Here is a 20,698-nt window from a genome sequence, read left to right as displayed (position 1 = left end):
CCAAGGTCACACAGCTTTAGTGAGGCAGTGGGATACAGACCCCAGTGTCCAGTTTGGAGCCTGCACTTGTTAGCACTTCCCAGGGTCTCCCTCTGTGGGCCCATCAGCTCATGGGGAGGTGGTTTTTCTGTTAGGGTCCCTGCTCTGCCCCTAGCTTGGTGGCTGGTGTGCAGCAGGTGCTCAGTAAATGTCTGCTGAATGGATGGATATCTCATGGTCATTCCATGGAGCAGGACCTTACGCCCCCTGTACTGATGAGGAAGTGGAGGCTCTGGCAAGTGAAGTGGCCAGTCACCGGCTGGGTTTGAACACTGGTGGCTGCCCCAGAGCCCGCGTCTCTCGCCGGCCCAGGTTCCCAGCATGGCGAGCCCCCTAGGGTCCAGAGCAAGTAGGCTCGAGGTTGACGGTGCAGCTGTGGCTGGGAGCCAGGGGCTCCGTCCTGGTCGGCAGGTGTGCCGAATAAACAGCGCAGCCTGACCGTGTGGAATGTCCAGCATCCAGCCCAGCTGGAAATACAGCTGGCCACGCACAGCCTCTTGGGGACCAGGCTGGGGCGGGGGCCTGGCGCCTCTGCCCGGCTGTCTAGACTAACCCCGCCTCCCGGGGACTGTGAGCCCTCAGGAGCGGGGTTGGCAGCAAGCTCTGCTCTGGGGTGCCCTTCTGAGCGAGGCGACCACCCACCCTTGATTCCCACAAACCCAGTGGCCTCTGAAGGGCCCCCAGGAAGACGGGACCCTGGGTCTTGAGTGGGAGGGAGGATGTCTTCCAAGGAAGCAGGGAAGGCCTCTGCCCTAGGATGGCACTCAGGAGTGGGACGCTGGAAATGCGGGTTCCCAGGCGCTGCCCTGCAGCCCACGCTGGAGGGCACTGGTCAGCAGCAGGAGCCAACGGTCCTCTGGGGGTTCTGAGGGCCGAGACACCTGTGCCTGGCTGCTCTGGAGGGGTCCTCGGTTCCGGCCGAGTGTTCCACAGGTCTGAGTTCGGGTTCCAACTCCGCCGCCCCCAAGGCTCGTGGCCTTGGAGAGAGGACCCCTCTGCGCCCTGCTGGGGGCTGCGAGGCCATGGAGAGAGGACCCCTCCGCGCCCAGCCCGGGGCAGGGAGGCCTTGGAGAGAGGACCCCTCCGCGCCCAGCCCGGGGCCGCTCTGATCCCGCGGTTCAGCTCCGCGTTCACCGAGGGCTGCTGTTTCCCAGGCTCTGAGGGAGGAGAGGAGCCGGGCTGTGACGATTGTCACCTCTGGGGCGCCCTCTCTGTGCCCAAGGCGCCCGCACCGTCTCAGATGTAGGCCCCGCCCCGCCCCCACTGCCAGCCGAGGAGACCGAGGCTCGGGCAGTGCCTGGGAGATGCTGGAGCAAGGCCGATTGCCCTATGTCCACCTGGCGGCCAGGGCACAGCCACCAAGGGCAGGCGGGAGTGGCGTCTGCCCTTGGCCGTTCAGGGTCTGCTCTTTCCCCTCCTTGCTCGCTCTGCCACCTCTCGGGGGGCCTGTGCGTGTGACTGCAGTTGACTTCCTCACACCCAGGTCCCCACCCCAGGTGAGAGGAGTTGGAAAGAAGGCCTCGTGGTGCCCCTTTAAGAACTGACCCCGAGCCAGGTGCAGTGGCTCGCCCTGCAATCCCAGAGACGTGGGAGGCCGAGGCAGGAGGATCGCAAGTTCAAAGCCAGCCTCAGCAACTTAGTGAGGCCCTGTCTCAAAAATAAGAAAAAGAAAAGAAAAGAAAGGGCTGGAGAGGTGGCTCTACGGTTACGCACCCTTGGGTTCAACCCTTGAACCAAAAAGGAAGGAAACAGAGCTGACCCAGAAGTCGGTGCCATGAGCCATTTCTACCGTCCTGGGCGGAGGCAGTCCCAGCCACGCCTGGGGCAAGGCCTCTGGGAGATGCCTTCGGAGGGCAGAGGGTGGACCTGAGAGAAGGCCACGTCGGCCAACCCAGCCCTGCGGGCCCTGAGCAGGCCTGGGTCCTGTGAGGAACCACCCTGACCTCAGGCTTCCCCAGTCGATCCTGAGACGCTGGTGCATCTCTACAAGCCTGAGACGCTTGCTGTCACTGCCGGGGGACGTTAGCTCTAAGGATTATCCAGTCCAGACTCCCAACTCCAACTACCTGAAGCAAAAGAGAGTCAACTGGCTCATAGACTTGCAAAGCCCACGGCAGACTAGCTTCAGGCATAGCTGGATCCAGGAACTTGCTGTCATATGGGTTTGATCTGATCCATCTGGTTCTCTGTGTTGGCTTCATTGTCCCTATGTGGTGGCAAGAGGAGCACCTGGAAGCTCCAGGTGTATGTCCCCCAGGTAGCAATGCCAGCAGAAAGAACCTTTCCCATCCTGTGAACTCAGCCACACGCCTGGCTGACTTCTAGTCTGACCTGTGCTCCTTGCCTCGCCTGGCCTCTCCCAGGCCTGGGGCGGGGCTGCCCGTGAGCACGTGTGCCCATGCAGTTGTTGGAGTGTGGAGGTTTGTGGGCCGCGCTCCCCTAGACCACAGGATGAGAGCAGATCTGGAGGCTGCTTGAGGGGAACATCCAGGTGTGGTAGCCCAGGGCAGGGTGGCGCTGGGCAGCTGCCCGCCTCCTGCGGAAGCCTCAGGACCCTGGGCTGCCCCCACGTGCTGAGCGGAGGGTGTGCGCTCGGGCCGCTGCTTCAGTTCCAGCTGTAAGCCCGCTTCTGACGCTGGCTTTTGATCATCCTTCTCGTAACCCCCAAACCAGGCCCCTCGTCTTGCCGATGAGGAAACCGAGCTCCAGAGACCTCAGCCCTCCCAAGGCCACACAGCCCTGGGCCCCTGGGCTCTGGTCACTCCTCCCAGAGCTCCTGCCCCTGGGGAGGGCTGTGTCCAGAGCCTGCCCAACTTCTGGCCGTCCTCCCTCACAGGAAGTCCCTCTCCAGGAGCTCCGTGAGGCCGCGCACGCCCATGAGACCCTCCAGGACCTACGGCACTCTGCGCAAGGGGTCCGTCTGCCTGGACCCCCAGCCCCAGCAGGTGAAGAGGATCTTTGAAGCACTGAAGAGAGGTCTCAAGTAAGTGGCCAGGCCGCCCCGCTGGCCCCGCTGCTCGGACGCACGCTGCTCCTGAGGGGTTACAGCGGGCGCCTGGCTGCTCCCGCCCCGGGCACAGCCCTGTGCTCGGCCCTGTCTGAGGCTCTGGGGCCCCAGAGGGGAATAAGGCAGGAGGCTCCTGGTCCCATGATGCTCAGGATGCAGACGGGGGGATGTGGGTGTGGTGGGAGGTGGTCCAGGTGGGGTGACCAGGGTGACGGGGGCTCGGGTCCGAGAGGCCTGGACTCCAGAGAGAGCTGGCTTTATTCTGAGCACCCCGAGACGAGGGCCCTGTCCCCAGCTGGCCCTGGCAGTCCCAGCACGCACCGGCCCAGAGGCGGGGGCTGGCCGAGAGCACAGGCCACTGCGGCTGGCACGCTGGGAAGCGCTGTTTCTGGAGTGAGCTCCCCAGAGGCAGGGCCAGCTGACCACGAGCCCTCCCACTGCCACCCGGCGCCCACGGAGGAGGCCGAGTGACCACGGGGTCAAACCCCTTCAGAGGAAAGCGGTTTCAAAAGTAGATTCTCTACTTAAAACACAATGTGCACAGGGAGCGGGGGCCCGAGACGCAGGACGGCCGGGGACTCCGGGGAGGCCAAGTGACCTGCACTCTGGGTCTGGAGCGGGGAGGACATGGCCATGAGCCAGCTGAAAGAGGGGTGGTCCCGTCCCCAGCCAGGCCCCAGGCTCCCTCGGGGCGGGACAGGGAGAGAGGCCTCTGCCCGGAGCTCTGGGGACCGCGGGCACGCCTCCTGCAGGACAACGCCAGCGCGGCTCCGCAGCTCCTGTCTGTCCTCTACCGCGTGTCCCAGGCTGGCACTTCCGTCCCCTGCCAGGCTGGCTCCCGGCTGTGGTCCTAGGATTCTCCATGTGGGCGCTCCTGGACGGGCGAGCGGAACCCCAGGCCTGCAACCGGGCGCGGACCCAGCCGGGACAGCGCGGCCCACTGTCAATCACAGCCGCCAGGTTGCTGCCACGCAGTCGCTATGCGGCATTACTGTGCTGTGAACCCCGCTGGGCCCCACCCAGGCGCATCCCTTACCCCACCACTGCACCCCGTCCAGGCTGGCAGAGTGGGAGACGCTGCGTGTGTGGAGATGGGGTCTGTCCCAGGGGTTCAGCTCCTGGGCAGCTTCGGGTGTCCCCTAAGGATGGCCTGCTTGAGACGCGCCTTGGGCTAACGGTGCCCCTTCTTCCTGGGGAGCCCGACCCTTGAGCAAGCAGCGGCCTTCCAAAGTTGTTCCTTCCATGTTCGAGGTGGTATGAGTGAGGCCCAGAGAGGGCAAGTGCCCTTCCTAGGGCAACCCAGCAAATCTGTGATGGCGCAGGTTGGTCGCCACCCCAGCACCCAGATGCAGACCCCAGTCTCCTGCCACAGCTCCCTGGGCTTCCCTGAGTGTGCAGAGGCCCCAGGGTCCCCAGCCTGGGCATCCAGTGAGCAGGGAGGCCTTGCCTATTGGTAAAGGCCCTGGGCTGGGAGTGGGTCTCCCACAAGCCTGGAGAGTGTGGCCCGGGAGGCCACCACGGGCTACAGAGCTCAGTCCAGCATCCTCCCTGGGTGGCTCTGGCCAGGCCACCAGCTGCCTGCAAGGCCAGTCTGCCTGTCTCCAAAGTGGACCTTGCGGTCCCCTCTGGACCTCTGTGGGGCAGCTGGGAAAGAGCCTCCTGAGACCCGTCCTGCTGCACTGGCGACCCAGCCCCGGGCAGGGCCGGCACAGTCGAGAGCGCGGCTTTGCAGGCCACTGGCCTCTCCCCGTGGGGCTCCTCACACTCACCTGGCCGTCCCCGCAGGCAGCACCTGTGCGCGCAGCAGGCGGAGCTGGACTACCTGTGTGGACGCCACGCAGACGCCCGCAGGGACTCCAGGCTGGTGAGACCCCACCGCCCGCCCCAGCCCCACTGGGTGTCAGTCTGGAAGCCGGGCTCTCGGGGGCGGTTGACTGTGGCGACCGACCTCGCCCGACCTGACGGACGAGACTGCAGCACAGGCAACCCGGGCCTCCTGGCTCTGCCCCTGGTTCCCTAGGAGCCTGCGGGGCCCCTGTCCGCGGCCGTCCCCGCTTCACGGGTCGGCGTTGGGTGCCCTGGGCCTGGAGGCTATGTGACTGGGGACAGCGGGCATCTCTGGAGTGACACAGTGGCCCCCATGTCCAGGGCTCGCCAAGCTGTCTGCTGTCACCAGCAGTGGCTTTGAGGCAGGGCCTGGGCCCGGGCAGCCCACAGCTCAGCTGCTCGCCCCACTGGAGCCAGAGTCAGAGAGAGACAGACAGAACGGCAGACAAGGGGCTAGGCCTGAGGAGGCCCGCCGGACTCGGCTTCCGGACAGACCATGCCTTTTAGACGAGCAGGTTCCATGCGGCTTTGGGGCCTTGACGCTGAAATCTGCCTGCTGGTCATCGGAGCATCCCTGCCCACGGGGTCCTTCCTCGGAGGCGCTGCCGGTCCCCGCGGCCTGGGGACCCTTTCTGGTCTGGGCAGCCCGCGGGTCCTCTCTTCACCCACCTGCCTGTGCACCCCAGAGCCTTCTCCGCCAGACTCTGGAAACACGGCCACTGGGCCTCACTGCCCGTGGGCCTCCCCGGCTCCTCCAGGGCGCAGGCGCGCAGAGCTGGCCCAGGCATCCCAGGGCCAGAGGGGTGTCAGTCCCCAGAAGGGCACCAGCTCAGCAGGGCGGGCACCTGAGGCCCTGGCCCAAGTGGGGAAGGGGAGGCTGGGCCAGCCCAGTGCGGCCAGCCCTCGGTGGGAAGAGGCGCTGCTGGGACCGCGCCCACTGCCAGCACCGCCTGCCGCTCCCTGGGGTCTGAAGAAACCCGAGGCAGGGCCGAGGTGGGAAGAGCAGCTGCCGTGGGCCCCTGTGAGAGGTGGACGTGGGTCCCACTGCCCCGCTGCTGCCTGGCGGCGTCTCAGTACGGCCGTGGGCTCTGGGGACGCCAGGCAGCCCCTCTGCTTTCCGAGATCCTGGACTCCTTCCTGCTCGTTCTTAGTGGGCTTTGATTCCAAGATCTTGCAGGTGCCACAGATCACACCAGGGAAACCCGACCTGTGGGGTCGAGTCTCCTTTCTGTTCAAATGGTGTGTCCCCCAGCCCCCCGGGGACCCTCCTCACCCTGCCGTTCTTTCTTCTCCTGGTGTCACATGGTGATTGTGTGAACAAGCATAGGTGTGCAGGCAGAGGTTCTGGGGCAACACCAACTGGCAAAAACAGGGCACACTGGGCACAGGGCGCACGTCTGTAATCCCATTGACTCGGGAGCAGCATGAGACCCAGAGCCGCCTCACCCCAGATGCATGCAGTTGTCCCTCTTTCTCCTGGGCCTGGCCAGTGCCCCAGTCTGCAGGCCACAGAGGAGAGTGCGTGGCTGGCTGCAGTCATTGGCTGTCCGTCCCCAGGCTCAGATGCCGCTGTGTGCAGCCTCCTTGGCCTGCAAGCACGCGGGTGCTGACGCCTTCTCTCCCCTCCCCCTCAGGCTTTCTACTACGACCTGGACAAGGTGAGCCACCTGGACAAGGTGAGCGGGCCTTCCTGAGCTGCTGTGCTCAGCGGGCCCCACGCAGGGCCTGGTGCTGAGGAGGCCTGGCCTGGCCTCCGCCCCCTGCTGCCTGATGAGGCCCGGGGCTCCTCCCACTTTACGAGTGGGGAAACTGAGGCCAGGGTGAGCCTCATTGAGCCCAGCCCTGCACCAGGACCTGGAGGGGTGGCGGCAGCAGAAGCCTGGCTGCGCTCACAGGTCTTTTGTTTCCCGGGACAAGCAAACGCGCTGGGTGGAAAGGCACATCCGGAGGATGGAGTTCCACATCAGCAAGGTCAGGGCCCAGGGCAGGGCGCCGGGAGCCCCGGGCAGGGCGGGCTTCCCCGGAGCCAGGCGGGGGGCAGGTCTGAGAGCTGCAGGAGGCCTCAGCCCCCAGGACTGTGGAGGTCAGGCCCGGCCCCCACTGCCTGGATGAGGCCCAGAGAGCCAGGGCTGGCCCAGGGTCACAGCAGGCCCCTTAGGCGTCAGCCAGCCTGCGCACCCTGATCTTGGTCCCCTGGGGCCCCCGGGGCCGGGCAGCGGTCCCAAGCCCCCTTCACTGAATTACAGTTGGAAAGTCAGGCTGAGGCGGAAGTGACATAACCCCTCGTCTGCCTCACCAGTTCTTTTATTGTACACTGACTATATACCAGCCCCTGCCAGGGCTGGGGTAGGAGCCACACTGGGCACTGGGCGGACGCTATGTGGGTGGTGGGGGGCGGCCGGCCGGCAGGCCCACCGCTGTGCCCACTGCAGGTGGAGGAGCTGTATGAGGGCTACTGTGTCCAGTGCCGCCTACGCGACGGGGCAGCCAACATGCAGCGCGCCTTCTCCCAGGGCCCGCCCAGCCGCGCCTCCCGCGAGAGCCTGCAGGAGCTGGGCCGCAGCCTGCACGCGTGCGCCCAGGTGGGAGCCGGGGCCACCCTGCTGCAGGGACGGTGGCATCCCCGGGAGGGCGGGGCCCATGGCTGAGCTCCCTGGGGCCTTGCAGGACATGTGGCTCATCGAGGGTGCGCTGGAGGTCCACCTGGGCGAGCTCCACGTCAGGATGAAAGGTGAGGCCCTGCGAGCGAGCGGGCAGTGCTGCCCACGTCCCCTGGGTTTCGCCCTGGAGTGCCTCTCGGCCCCTCTGTGGGTCCCCTGTCTGCCCATGCTGATGTGCATGCCAGGGTCCCCCACCTGGCCCTGGGCCCCGGGCGGCAGGCACGCAGTGGCCCGTCTCTGTGTTCCAGGCTTGGTGGGCTATGCACGCCTCTGTCCAGGAGACCAGTACGAGGTCAGTCCTCAGCGTCCAGCCAGCCTTGGTGGTGGGGCTGCTGGGAGCCGGGGTCCTAGCCGAGGTGCTGCTGGGAGGGAGGCCCCCAGGCAGCGGCCGACGCACCCCTCCTGGCCCTGCTGCAGGTGCTCATGCGCATGGGCTGCCAGCGCTGGAGGCTGAAGGGCCGGATTGAGTCCGACGGCAGCCAGACCTGGGAGGAGGAGGAGAAGGCCTTCGTCCCCACGCTGCACGAGAACCTGGAGATCAAGGTGGGGTGGGCGGCCGGGCCAGGGCACCCTGCTGCTTGCGCTCGACACCACCCTCAGCCCCTCCCCAGGTGACGGAGCTGCGGGGCCTGAGCTCGCTGGCGGTGGGCACCGTGACCTGCGACGTCGCGGACTTCTTCACGACGCAGCCGCGGATGGTGATGGTGGACGTCACGGAGCTGGGCACCATCAAGCTGCAGCTGGAGGTGCTGTGGAAGTGAGTGTCACCGCCCGCCAGGCCCGGGAGGCTCCCACGCGCCCCTGCTGGCAGGGCACCTCCTGGGCCTGGCTCTGGCCCCACAGTCCCGGGACACTCCTGCCGGGACCACTCTGCCCTCCTGCCCCAGAGTCTGAGTTCAGCCTCACTTGGACGAGCGTGTTGAAGCCTCCGGAAGTAAAAACAAGAGCAAAGAGCAGAGTCCCGGGGCTGGGCCCGGAAGCTGGCCAGTGGCCTCCTGGGCTTGGCTTTGTGGAGGTGGCCGGCCTGTGCCTAGAAAGGCCACCGGGCTGCCCCTGCCTGTGTGTTCTGGGGTGACCTCTGGGCCACAGGTCTGAGAGAAGGCCCCGGTGGCGGGGTCCCTATCCTGCACCACATTCCACTGCCTCCGGGTCCCCAGAGGCTTCTATTTTAAATGTGTCTTAGCTGTCGAGGGACCTTTACTTCAGTCGTTTGTTTTCGTCCATGCGGAGAAGCGAGCCCAGGCGCGCGCCCCTCGGGGCCCCACCACCCCAAAGGCTCTGGTGGCCAAAGAGATTTTCTCCCCCCAAGTGAAAGCTTGTGTTTCCGAGGATTCCCGGCGGGCCCAGGAGTGGGGGCCCCGGGGAGCCCCTCCAGTGTACAGGTGCTGACTGCTCCGCACTGTCCCGCCCGGGCCAGCCGTCCAAGGACCCTGGGTCCTGCTGGCCGGCAGGCTGCCCGAGGAGGTCCCACAGCGCCCCGCCGCAGGCCGGGCCTCGCTCGAGCAGAGCCGTGTGCTGAGCGTCCGTGTCAGGCGAGCCTCCAGGCTCTGCGGTGAGCGAGGCGGGTGTGGAGTCCGTCCTGTCCGTCGTCCTCAGCGGTGGGACGCTGGCCTAAGCAGGGCACCTACCGTGGCGTCTGTTCCCTCCCGTGGGTGAGCTCCAGCCCCAGAGGGTCGTCAGAGTGAGAGGACGGTGGGAAGAGGCGAGGGCACGCTGCTCGCGGTGCCCGGGCGGGCCAGGGCCACCAGCCTCGCTCCCTCCCCAGCCCATTCGACTCCGAGAGCCTGCTGGTGTCACCCAGCCCCACGGGCAAGTTTTCCATGGGCAGCAGAAAGGGCTCCCTGTACAACTGGACCCCGCCGAGCACCCCCAGCTTCCGGGAGAGATACTACCTGGTGAGCGAGCCCTCTCCCCGGCTGCACGGGGTCGCGCTGCGGGCAGGAAGCGGGTGGCCGGCTTCAGCCCGGCCCTCAGGGTCAGCCTGGCTCTGGGTTCAGCGGGGTGTCTGGCACTCCTCCTTCCGCCCCTGCGGCTGGCCTCTGGGACCCGAGCTGGCCTGCGGGTTCTGGAACGGGGCTCCCTGGGTGCTTCCGCCCACCCGCCACGGGCTTTGGCCTCTGCTTCCTGTCAGGAGAATCGCTTGACACGGCGCCCAGTAAAGCACCTCTCTTCTCCAGGGACCAGGGTCCCCTCAGAGTCCCTTCTGCGTCCTTCCAGGGACGCTGCCCTCTGTGAGCGGCCTCCCTCCCCGTGCTGTCCTCGGAGAAGCTTCTTTCCCTTCCCAGAGGGCTCCCCTTGCCTAGCTGACGTCCAGCAATAGGCGGCCGGGGCTGAACTGTGCCTCATTAATCAGATGGCTGTTGTGCTGTGGCCACCAGGGCAGTGCGTGGCCCCTACATGTGTCTTTCCTCAGTATCTCCTCAGAGCCTGAGCCCTGGCCGGGGTCCTGAGGTGCCAAGGAGCTTGTCCCCCACGTGGGTGTGGGCACTGGCATGGGGAGGCTTGAGTACTAGGGACATGAGACCCCGTCCTACCGGGAGCCCCAAGTTGGGAGGTGAGGGGACGCGGAGCTGGCCGTCTTGTCAGGTTCTGCCCGCCTCTTGCCCGTGGAGCTGGGTGTGCCCTTGGGCATCGCCCTTAGCCTTCCTGTGTCGGAGCAGTGAGAAGGACAGTGCCACCCTCGGGGGCACAGGAGTGACCTGAGGCCTGGAGCAGGGCTGGCACACACACCCGTGTAGTGGTGGCTGCGGCCACCTCTGTGTCAGTCTTTGATCTGGGTACCTGCAGGCCCGGGGCGCATCTGTCTCCTCCACTCATTCAAATCTCCACCCCAGGTGCTGCTCTCCACCGGGTGGGGGCTGTCCTATGCTGGGGACACCAGCCACAATGAGGGACAGGGCCAGCCTAGGGGCACAAAGACCACAGGAAGACAGGGAATGTCTGCGGGGCAGGGGGACCTGCTTAAAGCAGGGCATGGAGGGACAGGCTCCTGAGAAAGGGGACACCTGAATGAGCCCTGGGAGGCAGGGCGCGGGCAGGGTGTCCAGGCAGTGCCGCCGCCCCTCGGCACTCTGGGAGGCCAGGCCCCTGGGCAGACCCCGTCATCCTGAGCGCATGGCACGCAGAGTGGGAGTCTGGGTCTCGCACGCCCGGGTAGCTGGCGAGGCCACCCTGTGCCCTCTCCAGTCTGCCCTGCAGCAGCCAGTGCAGCAGGCCCCGCTGCTTGGGGGGCCGCGGGCCCCCTCCATTCTCAGCTACCTGTCCGAAAGTGACCTCCAGGGCCCCAGCCTGCGAAGCCAGAGTCAGGAGCTGCCAGAGATGGACTCCTTCAGCTCCGAGGACCCCCGAGACACAGAGACCAGCACGTCAGCCTCCACCTGGGATGTGGGGGTCCTGCCCCTGGCCGCTGGCCCCACTGCCTCCATTGAAGAAGAGGCCCAAGAGGGGCCCCCTTCCCTTGGCCTCCTGCCAGTGATGGCCCAACCGGCAGGCGGCTCACTTGTGGAGCAGCCTGGCTGGAGGAACCTGGGCGCAGGGAGCCCCAACATGCCGCAGGCTGCCCTGTTCCATAGCTGCGCTCTTCCGAGCAGCCAGAAGGGCCAGGAAGGAGGAGAAAGTGGGGCAGGAGTGGACAGGCCTGCTGGAGCCCCCGAGAGGCCTTTGCAGGAGGTCCTGGAGTTACTGAGGTCCACCGACCCCGCCCAGCCCCAGCTCCGGGAGCTGGAGTACCAGGTCCTCGGCTTCAGGGACCGGCTACAGGTATGGCCACCCCCACGGATGGCAGGGCTGCTCTGACAGCGTGGCCACTGGGAGTGGGCTCTGGGCCAGGGGACTTGCCTCTGCTCAACCCGGGGGGCAGCGCCTCTCTGGGCCCCAGTTCCCTCATCAGTCCAGTGGGCCACAAGAGCCCTCACTGGGCCAGGAGGAGGTCCCCAGGGGAGGCGGGACTCCCAGAGGGTGGCGGGTCCCAGTCAGCCAGAGCCTGGCCCTGCCACGGAGCTCCTGGCCAGGCGGCGGGGCCACAGCTCAGTGTCAGGAAACCAGCCTGGCCCGGAGCTGGGCCCCGGCCAGGCCTGCAGCCACCTGCCAGTCTCCCCGGTGCCTGCCACAGCCTCCTCACAGCTGGGGCAGCGCCCCGCTTCACAGGAGGGTGTAGCGGGCAGTGGCTCGACTGGCCACCTGGACAGACACTCTACCTTCCGTTTCCATGAGCTGAATGGACATGAAACAAAGCCAACATCATGGCACCTTCTTATCCGTCAGTGAACTTAAGAGCCGCTTCCCCGTGTCAGACGCCGGGGCTGAACTGGTCAGGAGCTCTCTTCAAACAGGCCTTGCATTTGCTTCACTCCAACCCCCACCCTTAACAGGACCAGTCGGCACAGCGAAGGGAGGTCAATTCCTCATTTTATATCCAGCAATTTAAAAAAAGGTTCACTGCCACGGTCTTCCAGAAGTACCTGCCTCAAAGTTTCAAGAAACAGTGTCACTTGTTCTTTGGTGTTTTTGAAGTCTTTCTATGTGGACAGTTTGAGTCACATGCACACAACTCCCATCGCATGCTGATGATTTGAAAATCACACCTACTTAACACAAAGTCTTAAAATAACACGGCCACGAGGCCGTAAGTCACACCCTCTTTAAGAACATCTCTCTTTTTTGGGCAAACTAAGTTAAGAATGATAGAAATGATCACAGGTCCTGGTGTGTAGCGTGCTTTCTATAGAGAAATTCCACGCGTGTGCACGTGCAGCTGTGTCAGTGAGTGCACTGAGGCAGACGGGCGGAGGGTCCTCGCCACCGTGGACTTGAACTTGCCCGCCTACTGAGATGCTCTGCGGCCTTGGCACCAGCCCCAGGCACTGCAGTCACTTTGAGGGATGCGCCACAGTGGCAAGACACCCGAAGCTGTCTGGTGTGCGCTCCCAGCGAAGGTCAGGCCGGTGACGCTCGGCCCTGCTGCTCCTCTCAGCCAGGGTCCTGATCCGGGTCTCTTCAGGGTCACTTCTGTCCCAGTCTTGTGCTTTTGGTCAGTGGCTTCGTGGTTCAGTGGCCCCATGAGTGTAGCTGCAGTGCTGGCTGGTGTCCTGGGAGCTTCCCTCCGCAGGGGTCACTGGGAGATCAGGGTCACTGTGCCACACGGAGACACCAGGTGTCTTTAACAAGCGCACCGTTTCTACCGCTCGGCCGGTGAAAGTGCTGTAAGGGCCAGCAGGAGCCCGGCCAGTCCTTCCCCACAGCCCTGGGTCTGTGCTCACTCTTTCTTCTTGCCGAGACTTCTGGAGAGTCCACTGTGAGTGCCTACGTGCACGCTCACACACCCCCACACACCTGCACGCGCACGCACGCACGCACACGCACAGAGGCACACCTGTACCTCTGTTCTATCAGGAAATGAAATCTCTGAGGCCTTCTTATTCTCCTGCCCAGGCCCTTTCTCTCGGGCTGGGCACCGGGACCTGGCTGGGTGCGTCCCCTCTGCCTGGTTGTGCCTCGGGTAGTCTCGTGGCACGAGGCCTCACTGTCCTGGGAAGGGGGCGTTCCAGCCCTGGGCTCAGCCACAGTCTCCGGGAAGGACGCCACCGTGAGGCGGCTCAACAAACCCAGACTCACGTGCAGCCCCGGAGCTTCTAACGGGGTTTGGCCCAGACTCCCCAGTGCTTTAAAGGTGATCTGCAGTCTTGGTACTTAAAGCCGGAACCGCTCCCTCAAACACACGGGTTCTGGACTTTCTTAGAAGACCGAGCAATCTGACCCCACCTTCCCATGTGGCAGGGGCAGCTGGAGCAGAGTGGCAGCTCTGTGTTGGGCGGGGGCCTGCTCCACGCGGCCCCTCCTGGACCTCTCCTGTCCCTTGTCCTGCCCATGGGTGCTAGGGGCCCAGGCAGCCTTTTCAGATGGGTCGCCCTTGAGATTTTCTCCACCACGTCAGTCACCCAGGAGGGGCCTTGGGAGTGCCACACCGCACGCCTGCCCTGCCCAGGCCTGAGCCCTCACCTGGCATTGCGGGATGGCCGGTGGACGGGGCTGTGACTGGGACACATCAGGCCTGCAGTGGGGCTCCTGCTGGGGTCCGGCCTGGCGCTGGCCTCAGCTTCAGCCTTGCCCACAGGCCCGGCAGGAGCACGTCTCCACCGAGAGTCTGATGGACTGCATCCTGGAGAGCTTCGCCTTCCTCAACGCCGACCTCGCGCCCGACGAGCTGTCCCTGTTTGGGGGCTCCCGGGATCCCCGGTGAGTGCACCCTGCCCCACGAGGACCCACCTGGCCACCGGCCCAGGCTCCCTCAGTTCTGTGCCTCCCCTGCCTCCCGTCTTTTCCTCCCAGAGCCCGTGGGCGTCCCTCCCTGTCCCCAACATCCTCTGCCCACCACAGACCCACCCGAGCTGTCTGCTCCCAGGAATTGACATCTAAAAAAATGTGAGCAGAGGGCGGGAGCTCTTCGGCCTCAACTTCGCCAACCAAAGTTCCCTAGTGACTGTTGCTCTGCCCTTGGGACCACCGCCTGGCCCACACCCAGGACACCTCTGTCCAGATCACACTGGTGACCTCAGTAGCTGGGGAGAGCACAGCCTGTGTTCCTGTTCGCCTCTGGGAGCCGTAGGGAGGGGGTTCTCGGGCCTGCAGGAGCCCCGCCGCCTCCCTGCTCTGCTGGGGGCCTTCACTGCCCGGCCCGAGCCAGAGCAGGGCCTCGGGCCCTGGGAAGCTGCGCGCCTGCCCTCCAGCCAGCCCCGGCCTGGTGCTCCTGTCCTGTGCGACCCCTTTCTCCTCAGCTAACTCTCTCCTGGGGACCCGGGCTCGGTCTCCCTGATTGGCAGGGAGCAAGGGTCTCCTTCGCCCTCACGAGGAGCTGAGCCTGCGAACCCGACGGTCACCAGGTTCCTCTCCTCCGACTCAGGAAGGAGCGGACCCCACCCACACTGTCACGGAAGGCGCCCTCCAGGGAGTTCACGGCAGGGCCCGGGGAGCTGGACGTGGTGCTTGTGGTCCACCTCCAAGTCTGCAAGGCCCTGCTGCAGGTGTGGAGGGCATGGGACTGGCCGGGCCAGGAGCCCCCTGTGCAAGCGGAGGCGGGGCAAGTGGCAGGGGCACAGACAGAGACGGAAAGGTCAGGCCGGGGTCCGGAGGGGTCAGGTGGCTCTGGGTGGCTGACGCCCTGAACGTCTGTGACGCATCTGTAGACACAGGAAGCTAAGTCCAAACGGGTTCAACAGAAGGGAGAGTTCAGAGTGGGTTTTAGTGCCAACTCTGTCACGTTCAAGCGCCACCATGGCTGGTCTCGTCTCTCCGCTCTGCTTTGCAAGGTGGATGGGCTGCCCTTTCTGGCAGCTTGGCCCCTTTTGGTGGTGAAGGTGGCCCCTGGCAGCTTAGCCTGCCCCCTAAGTGGCTTAGCTGAGTGAAGGGAGAATCCCCAGAAGACAGGGAGCTGCTGCGGGGTGGGCGGGACGCGCAGGGGACCAGGGGCCCAGCGTGACTTGGACTCTGAGGGTGCTCCCCATGCTAACCTGGAGCACCCTGGGCTGCCTCCAGAAACTGGCCTCCCCTAATTTGTCGAGGATGGTGCAGGACTGCCTCCTGGAAGAAGCAGCACAACAAAAGCAAGTTCTGGAGACACTCTCTGACCTTGATTTTGACAAGGTCGGCAAGGCGACGTCAGTTGAAGACAGTAAGTAACTGTCCCTGACAGGCTGCCTCTGACTGGCATGCAGTGACAGGGAGCCTCGCCCCCTTCCCCACACCCACAGCAGACAGCAGCCCTGGGTGGGGTGGCCAGACCTGGAGTTGCCTGGCACACGTGCCAGCCCCACAGGACTCTGGGCAAGTGGTTCAGCTCTGAGTTGCAGCCTCTCCTCTGTATCCTGGGGAGGCCACTGTCCAGGGCCATAATCCCCAGGCCACATTCAGGCCACATGCCCGCAAAGTGTAGCGGGGACCCCAGTTCTACCTCTGCCCCCCAAAGACTGCCCTTTGGAAGCCCAGGTTTCTTGTCCACAAGGAGCGGGGGACAGCTGCTCTCAGGGTGTTGTTGGCCACCCTGATCCCCCTGCCCACTAGCGGCTGGGGGCCTCTGGGATCTGTGGCTCGTTCTCGCCCACCGGCCACCCAGGCTCGACCCCGCTATCAGTCATCCCGCAGGCCTCGCGCAGGAAGGGCTGCCTGAAGCTGTGGCACGGATGCACGGGCCCCGGCGCTGTCCTGTCCTGCCCTGCCACCACGCTCCTGAGCCAGCTCAAGAGGACATTCCTGCACAGAGTGCGAGGGAGACACTCAGGACAGCTGGAAACAGGTAGCGCTCCTCTCGTCCTCACCCGCAAGAAAGGCTGGGCCTGCAGCAGGTGACGGGTGCCCAAGCTCTGCCAGTGTCTTCGTGGCATGAGCAGAGGCCAGCACTCCGCCTGACCACGAGGCCTCCTCTTCACTGGGGAGGGCGAGGGCCTCCGCAGACGCACCTCTGAGCAGACAAGGTGCAGGCCAACACAGAGAGAGGGCCGGTCATTTTTCTGGGGAAACGTCCCATTCCTCCACTAGGACTTAGGACAGGTGGGCAGGTAAAGCCTGATCAAGGTGCCTGGAAATGCAGGTTGGGCTCCTCCCCAGAGTGTGGGGCTGCATTTTTCTCTGTTGAGCAAGTGATGAGTGACAGCTGTATTCCAGGCAGTGGCTCTCCACGCCCAGAAGCGCCACGGCCCTCTGGGCTGCTTACTGGTGTGCACATCCCAGGCCCTGCCTCTGATCTGGGCCCGGGGCTTGGCAGTGCACCAAGGCTGGGCACTCTCCCGTAGAAAGCCTTCCAGCTGAGCTGCCGCCTGCAGAGGCCGGCCTCGGTCTTGGCTTCTCCTCATGGCCCCTCCCCTCTGGCCAGTGTGCCGCAGGCTCCTGGAGCAGGTGGTCAGCTGCAGTGGGCTGCTCCCCACAGCCGGGCTCCCAGAGAAGCAGACTGTCACCTGGTTCCAGTTTCACAGCTACCTGCAGAGGCAGAGTGTCTCTGACCTGGAGAAGCACTTCGCCCAGCTCACCAAGGAAGGTAGGGCCAGGAACGTCCACCGGTCCCTGTCCTGGCTCTTGAAGGCCAGTGGGTGTCTCAGGCTACCATGCAGTTTCTGCAACTCCCCCTTCTAGTGACTGTTTTGTGATCCCAGATTCATTGAGATTCCACACTCAGCTGACCTAGAGAAATAAACTCCAAAAGGGGCGGCTGTAGAAGGTGGAGGGGACAGGACGGAAAGCCAGTGTTGTGGGGCACGCTGCTGATCACAGCTGCTGGGGGCTGCGGCAGGAGGTTGGAGTTCGAGTTCCAGGCCAGCCTCAGTATCTGAGCCAGTGCCGTCTCGGAAAAGGAAAAAAGCACAGCGCAGACGTCAGAGCTGGGTGGAGGGCGGCAGTTGCTGGCAGAAGGGCCCAGAGTTTCGGGTTGTGGTTCTACTGATTCTCAGGGTGTATCTGATCCCTTGCTAGAAAGTCCTCCCAGGTCCCGGGAGGTCCCCTTTGAAAGCTGTCCAGACAGGTCTGTGGCAGGGCCGCCTCTGCAGCTCACGGCAGCTGACCTGGGCTTCCTCCTCCTCTGCCCTCAGTCGCCCTCACCCAGGAGCTGCACTGCGCAGGGCAGGTCAAGACTGTCCGGAAGCTGCGGGGAAAGAGGCTGGGCCTGCTGCAGCCGCTGCCCCAGACCCTGAGAGCCTGGGCCCTGCTGCAGCTTGACGGGCCCCCGAGGGTGTGCAGGGCGGCCAGGGCTCGCCTGGCCAGCGCAGCCAAGAACAGGAGCTTCCGGGAGAAGGTATGGCACCCGGGACGGGGCAGCAGGGGGCATCGGTGTTCTCAGGGACTTGTGCAGGGCAGGTGGCTGGGGCTGCAGTCGCTGGAAGCTCTGGGCCAGCATGGTTCTAGGAGGCCCGAGGCCACCTGCCCACGGCCCCTGAGCTTGTTCTGAGCCGTCACCGCACACTGGTGTCACAGAGTGCCTGTGGTCATGCGCACTCACTCGCAAGCGCATGAAGACTGGTCGGACCCCTCTGCCTTTGTGGTCCTAGATCTGGGACTATGGCCTACGTCAGGCAGCAGACTAAGGCGGGTGGGAGGGGTGACGCTGGGGTCTGTACCTGGGACTCAGCTCCAGGCTGAGAGCAAGCTTCAGGCTCGGTGCTCCAGTCCTTCTCTGAGCACATCTACCTGTGGCTGCTTTAACTCTGCATGGGGACTTGTGGACACGCAGACTAGAACACACCCTGGCCGTCAGGCCCAACCTGCCCAGGGCAGTCGGCTGCCCGTCCACTCCAGGCGCCTCTGCAGCACCCTGACCGGAACGAGTTGCGGCTGGGCCAGACGAGGGTGCTCCCCACACTCCGGCCTCAGTGGCATCACGTCTGAAGACCACCCTGGGGTCCTTGGGGACGTGTATCTAAGGCTCCTGTTTCCAGCTCCCAAGTCCCTGGAGTGTTCGTTAGACATGGGTCTCTGAGGGGAGCGCACTGGGATCAGCTGACATCTTTTCAGCCTCACTTCATCTGAAGGTCCCACCTCTTTCCCCCCGAATCACACGTCGAGGGCCCCGGGCTGCCCCGTGACTAACAGGCTCCTGTCTTGCACGTCCTTGGACTGGAGTTGGCTTTCGTCTTCAGCGCGTTCGGGGTTGTCCTGGCTCTTGGCACAGCACGTGTGGATGTCCCGGTGTGTAACAAGGGCCTCCACACGGCAGCCCCTTGGAGGTGCCTTGAGTGGGGTGCCGGTGACCCCGTTCCCTGGGAGTGGAGAGCGGCCGGCCTGGGCGTCTCCGTACTGCTGCCCTCTCGGGAGGAGGACTCCGGATGCTCACTCCCGGCCCTGCCCCCCGCAGTAGCCACGCACTTACTTTTCACCTTGGAGCTGGGATGGAGGCCGAGCAGGTGCTCCTCCCAAGCTGCACCCCAGCCCCATGGTGCCCAGGTGCCACCTGTAGCCATGTGTTTCCTTAGCTGCCTCAGCCAAGGGGGCAGGCACACTCATCCTAGGGTCTCCCCTGACCAGTGTGGATGCCAGGTGCCCCCAGGCCAGGCACGTCCCCACCTGCTTAGTTCTAAGCCACCCTCACAACACCCTGTGAAGCAAGTGCCTTTTAGCTGGGCTGAGTCAGGTCCAAAGAGGTGAAGGGACGCTGCCATTTTATGTGACTGGAGGGGACATGGTCAGAGCTGTGGCTGGAAGAGGGCAACAGAGGGGACAGACACCCTTGTCCTCTGGCCTGGGCACAACCCTCGAGGACACCTCCGCTCATTTCTTTTTGTGTTGAGCTGGACACACAAGACCCCTGCTTTGGCGTTTGAGAAGTTGGCAGTTTCCAATGCCTTTCTAAGACATGACGAGACAGAGCCTTCTAATGTCACTACCACCTGACCACAGGGTCAGTGTGGGTGGCTGACTGAAGCCCCGCAGCATGTCCTCCCCCCAGGCTCTGCTCTTCTACACCAACGCCCTGAGCGAGAGTGATGCCAGGCTCCAGCAGGCTGCATGCACGGCGCTGCAGCAGCTCAGGGTGAGTCACCAGGTCCTCAGCGGACCAATGGGAGGCAGGGCCTAAGTAATGAACTTCAAGAGGACTTCACTGGATCAAGAGGGAGGGTCACTGCCAGCAAGGGCCCCTGACGAAGGGCTTTAGAGCAGCGGCAGAGGCCTCAGACCCCTGGCGGGCACGCGCTGCAGGTCTCGCTCCTGAGTCCTTGGATTGTGTTTTAACGTGTTGGGTTTGTTTTTTTGGTGGGGCGGGGAATTGAACCCAGGGATTTCCACAGCATTATGCTTTAAAATTCTCAACAGATGTTAAAGTACACTAAACTTATTTATAAGGAAAAGAATGTCAAATACAGAAACGGAAAAGTTAGCCAGCACCCACCTGCTGTGGTGTATTTCTTTTCTGTTGGGGGTGAGCATGTAAGACTGTGGATCATACTAGATGTGGCTTAAAAAGTGAACGAAGTGGGAAAGCTCTGGGGGAGACCTGGAGCACTTCAGAATTCTGCAGGGAGGGTTTGGCAAGTGGATCCTTAACCTCCTCACCCACTCAAATTGTAGAAATTGTAGTGTTTAAAAATGAAAAACCCATGTTAAAAATCACAACGTCACTATGAACATTCTCGTGCATAAAGTTTTAAAAACCATTACAGGTTCTGAATTAGCTCCCCAGGCTGGACTCCCCAGGCATCGCTCTGGGGCCACAGGCCCCGAGTCAGCTCCCACTCACCCCTGCAGACGTGCGGGGTGCTGCCTGTGCACCCCCTCAGCTGCACATGAATTTGCATTACTGCCCTTTGCTAGACAACAGTTCAGTACAGATAAAACTCACTTGCCCGTAGTCTTGGGGATTCCCAGGTACCCGGCAAGAGGTGCCACGCCTCACCTGGACCCTTGTCTCAGGGCCAGTTGCCCCAGAAGGGTAATGTCAGGAGAGCCAGAAGGCAGCAGAGGCCAGAAGGGAGCAGCCTCCTCCTTTCAACTGGGCCCTTGCGAGGCATTCATGAAAGCAACCTCACTGCCCCACATTCTCGTGCAGTGGTCAGGGCTGCAAAGGCACTTCCCAGGGTACCGCCAAAGAGCCTGAGGACACAGACCTGGAGGCCCGGGCACCATGCTAGGGACGGTGTGCAGGGCTGGCGGGGGGATTCTCCCGGCGTTCCCTACGAGGGCTTATTCTCCTAACCTCAAACAGGGCATCGAGAGCATTGATCAGATTGCCAGCCTGTGCCAGTCTGACCTGGAGGCCGTGCGGACTGCAGCCCGGGAAGCCACACTGTCATTTGGTAAAGTGGTGTCAAAGGTCAAGTGTAGCATGGCAGGGTTCCCAAGGCTCTTGGCGAATCATGTGAGGGGTGCCCCTGCTCTCAGAGCAGGCAGAGCAGTACCTGGGTGGCACCGCCACAGGCCCTGGTGCAGGGGTTGACCTCCTACTTACCAGCATCCTGCCCAAGGCAGGCGTCACTCACAGCAAAGGTGGCGAGAAACGCTTTACTTTCTTCTTGAACTTGTGTCTGATCCTGGGTGAATGAGAGCCAGAAGCGGGGCAGGGCTGCAGTCTGGCCGACTTTGTCCTAGAGCTTGGCTGGCGTGAGGGCAAGGCCCAGTCCACGAGGTCACCAGGTTGAGTTCCCTAAGTGCTACTGCCCCTGTGAAGGGCCCATGTGGCTAAGTACTAGGGCCC

The 20,698-nt window shown here is 63.8% G+C and overlaps 1 protein-coding gene across 1 annotated transcript in view; it reads left to right on the top strand.

Moving 5' to 3' along the window:
• RIPOR3 (RIPOR family member 3) overlaps positions 1–20,698 on the top strand; it is a 61,207-nt gene that overhangs the window by 35,640 nt on the left and 4,869 nt on the right. The window contains exons 3-21 of the mRNA XM_079127053.1: positions 2,876–3,022; positions 4,832–4,910; positions 6,508–6,531; positions 6,791–6,844; positions 7,306–7,455; positions 7,541–7,604; positions 7,782–7,825; positions 7,951–8,076; positions 8,145–8,290; positions 9,299–9,428; positions 10,720–11,292; positions 13,646–13,767; positions 14,432–14,552; positions 15,064–15,199; positions 15,659–15,820; positions 16,397–16,558; positions 17,106–17,308; positions 18,956–19,039; positions 20,210–20,300. Coding sequence (XP_078983179.1) covers positions 2,876–3,022; positions 4,832–4,910; positions 6,508–6,531; positions 6,791–6,844; positions 7,306–7,455; positions 7,541–7,604; positions 7,782–7,825; positions 7,951–8,076; positions 8,145–8,290; positions 9,299–9,428; positions 10,720–11,292; positions 13,646–13,767; positions 14,432–14,552; positions 15,064–15,199; positions 15,659–15,820; positions 16,397–16,558; positions 17,106–17,308; positions 18,956–19,039; positions 20,210–20,300 — 2,618 coding nt within the window. The remainder of the gene's footprint in view (positions 1–2,875; positions 3,023–4,831; positions 4,911–6,507; positions 6,532–6,790; positions 6,845–7,305; positions 7,456–7,540; positions 7,605–7,781; positions 7,826–7,950; positions 8,077–8,144; positions 8,291–9,298; positions 9,429–10,719; positions 11,293–13,645; positions 13,768–14,431; positions 14,553–15,063; positions 15,200–15,658; positions 15,821–16,396; positions 16,559–17,105; positions 17,309–18,955; positions 19,040–20,209; positions 20,301–20,698) is intronic.

The sequence above is a fragment of the Sciurus vulgaris genome (genome assembly GCF_902686455.1).
Source record: "Sciurus vulgaris genome assembly, chromosome: 2".
NCBI classification, from domain to species: Eukaryota; Metazoa; Chordata; class Mammalia; order Rodentia; family Sciuridae; genus Sciurus; species Sciurus vulgaris.
Note: the sequence above shows the minus strand (reverse complement) of the source record. Positions and strands in the feature narration are given on the sequence as shown.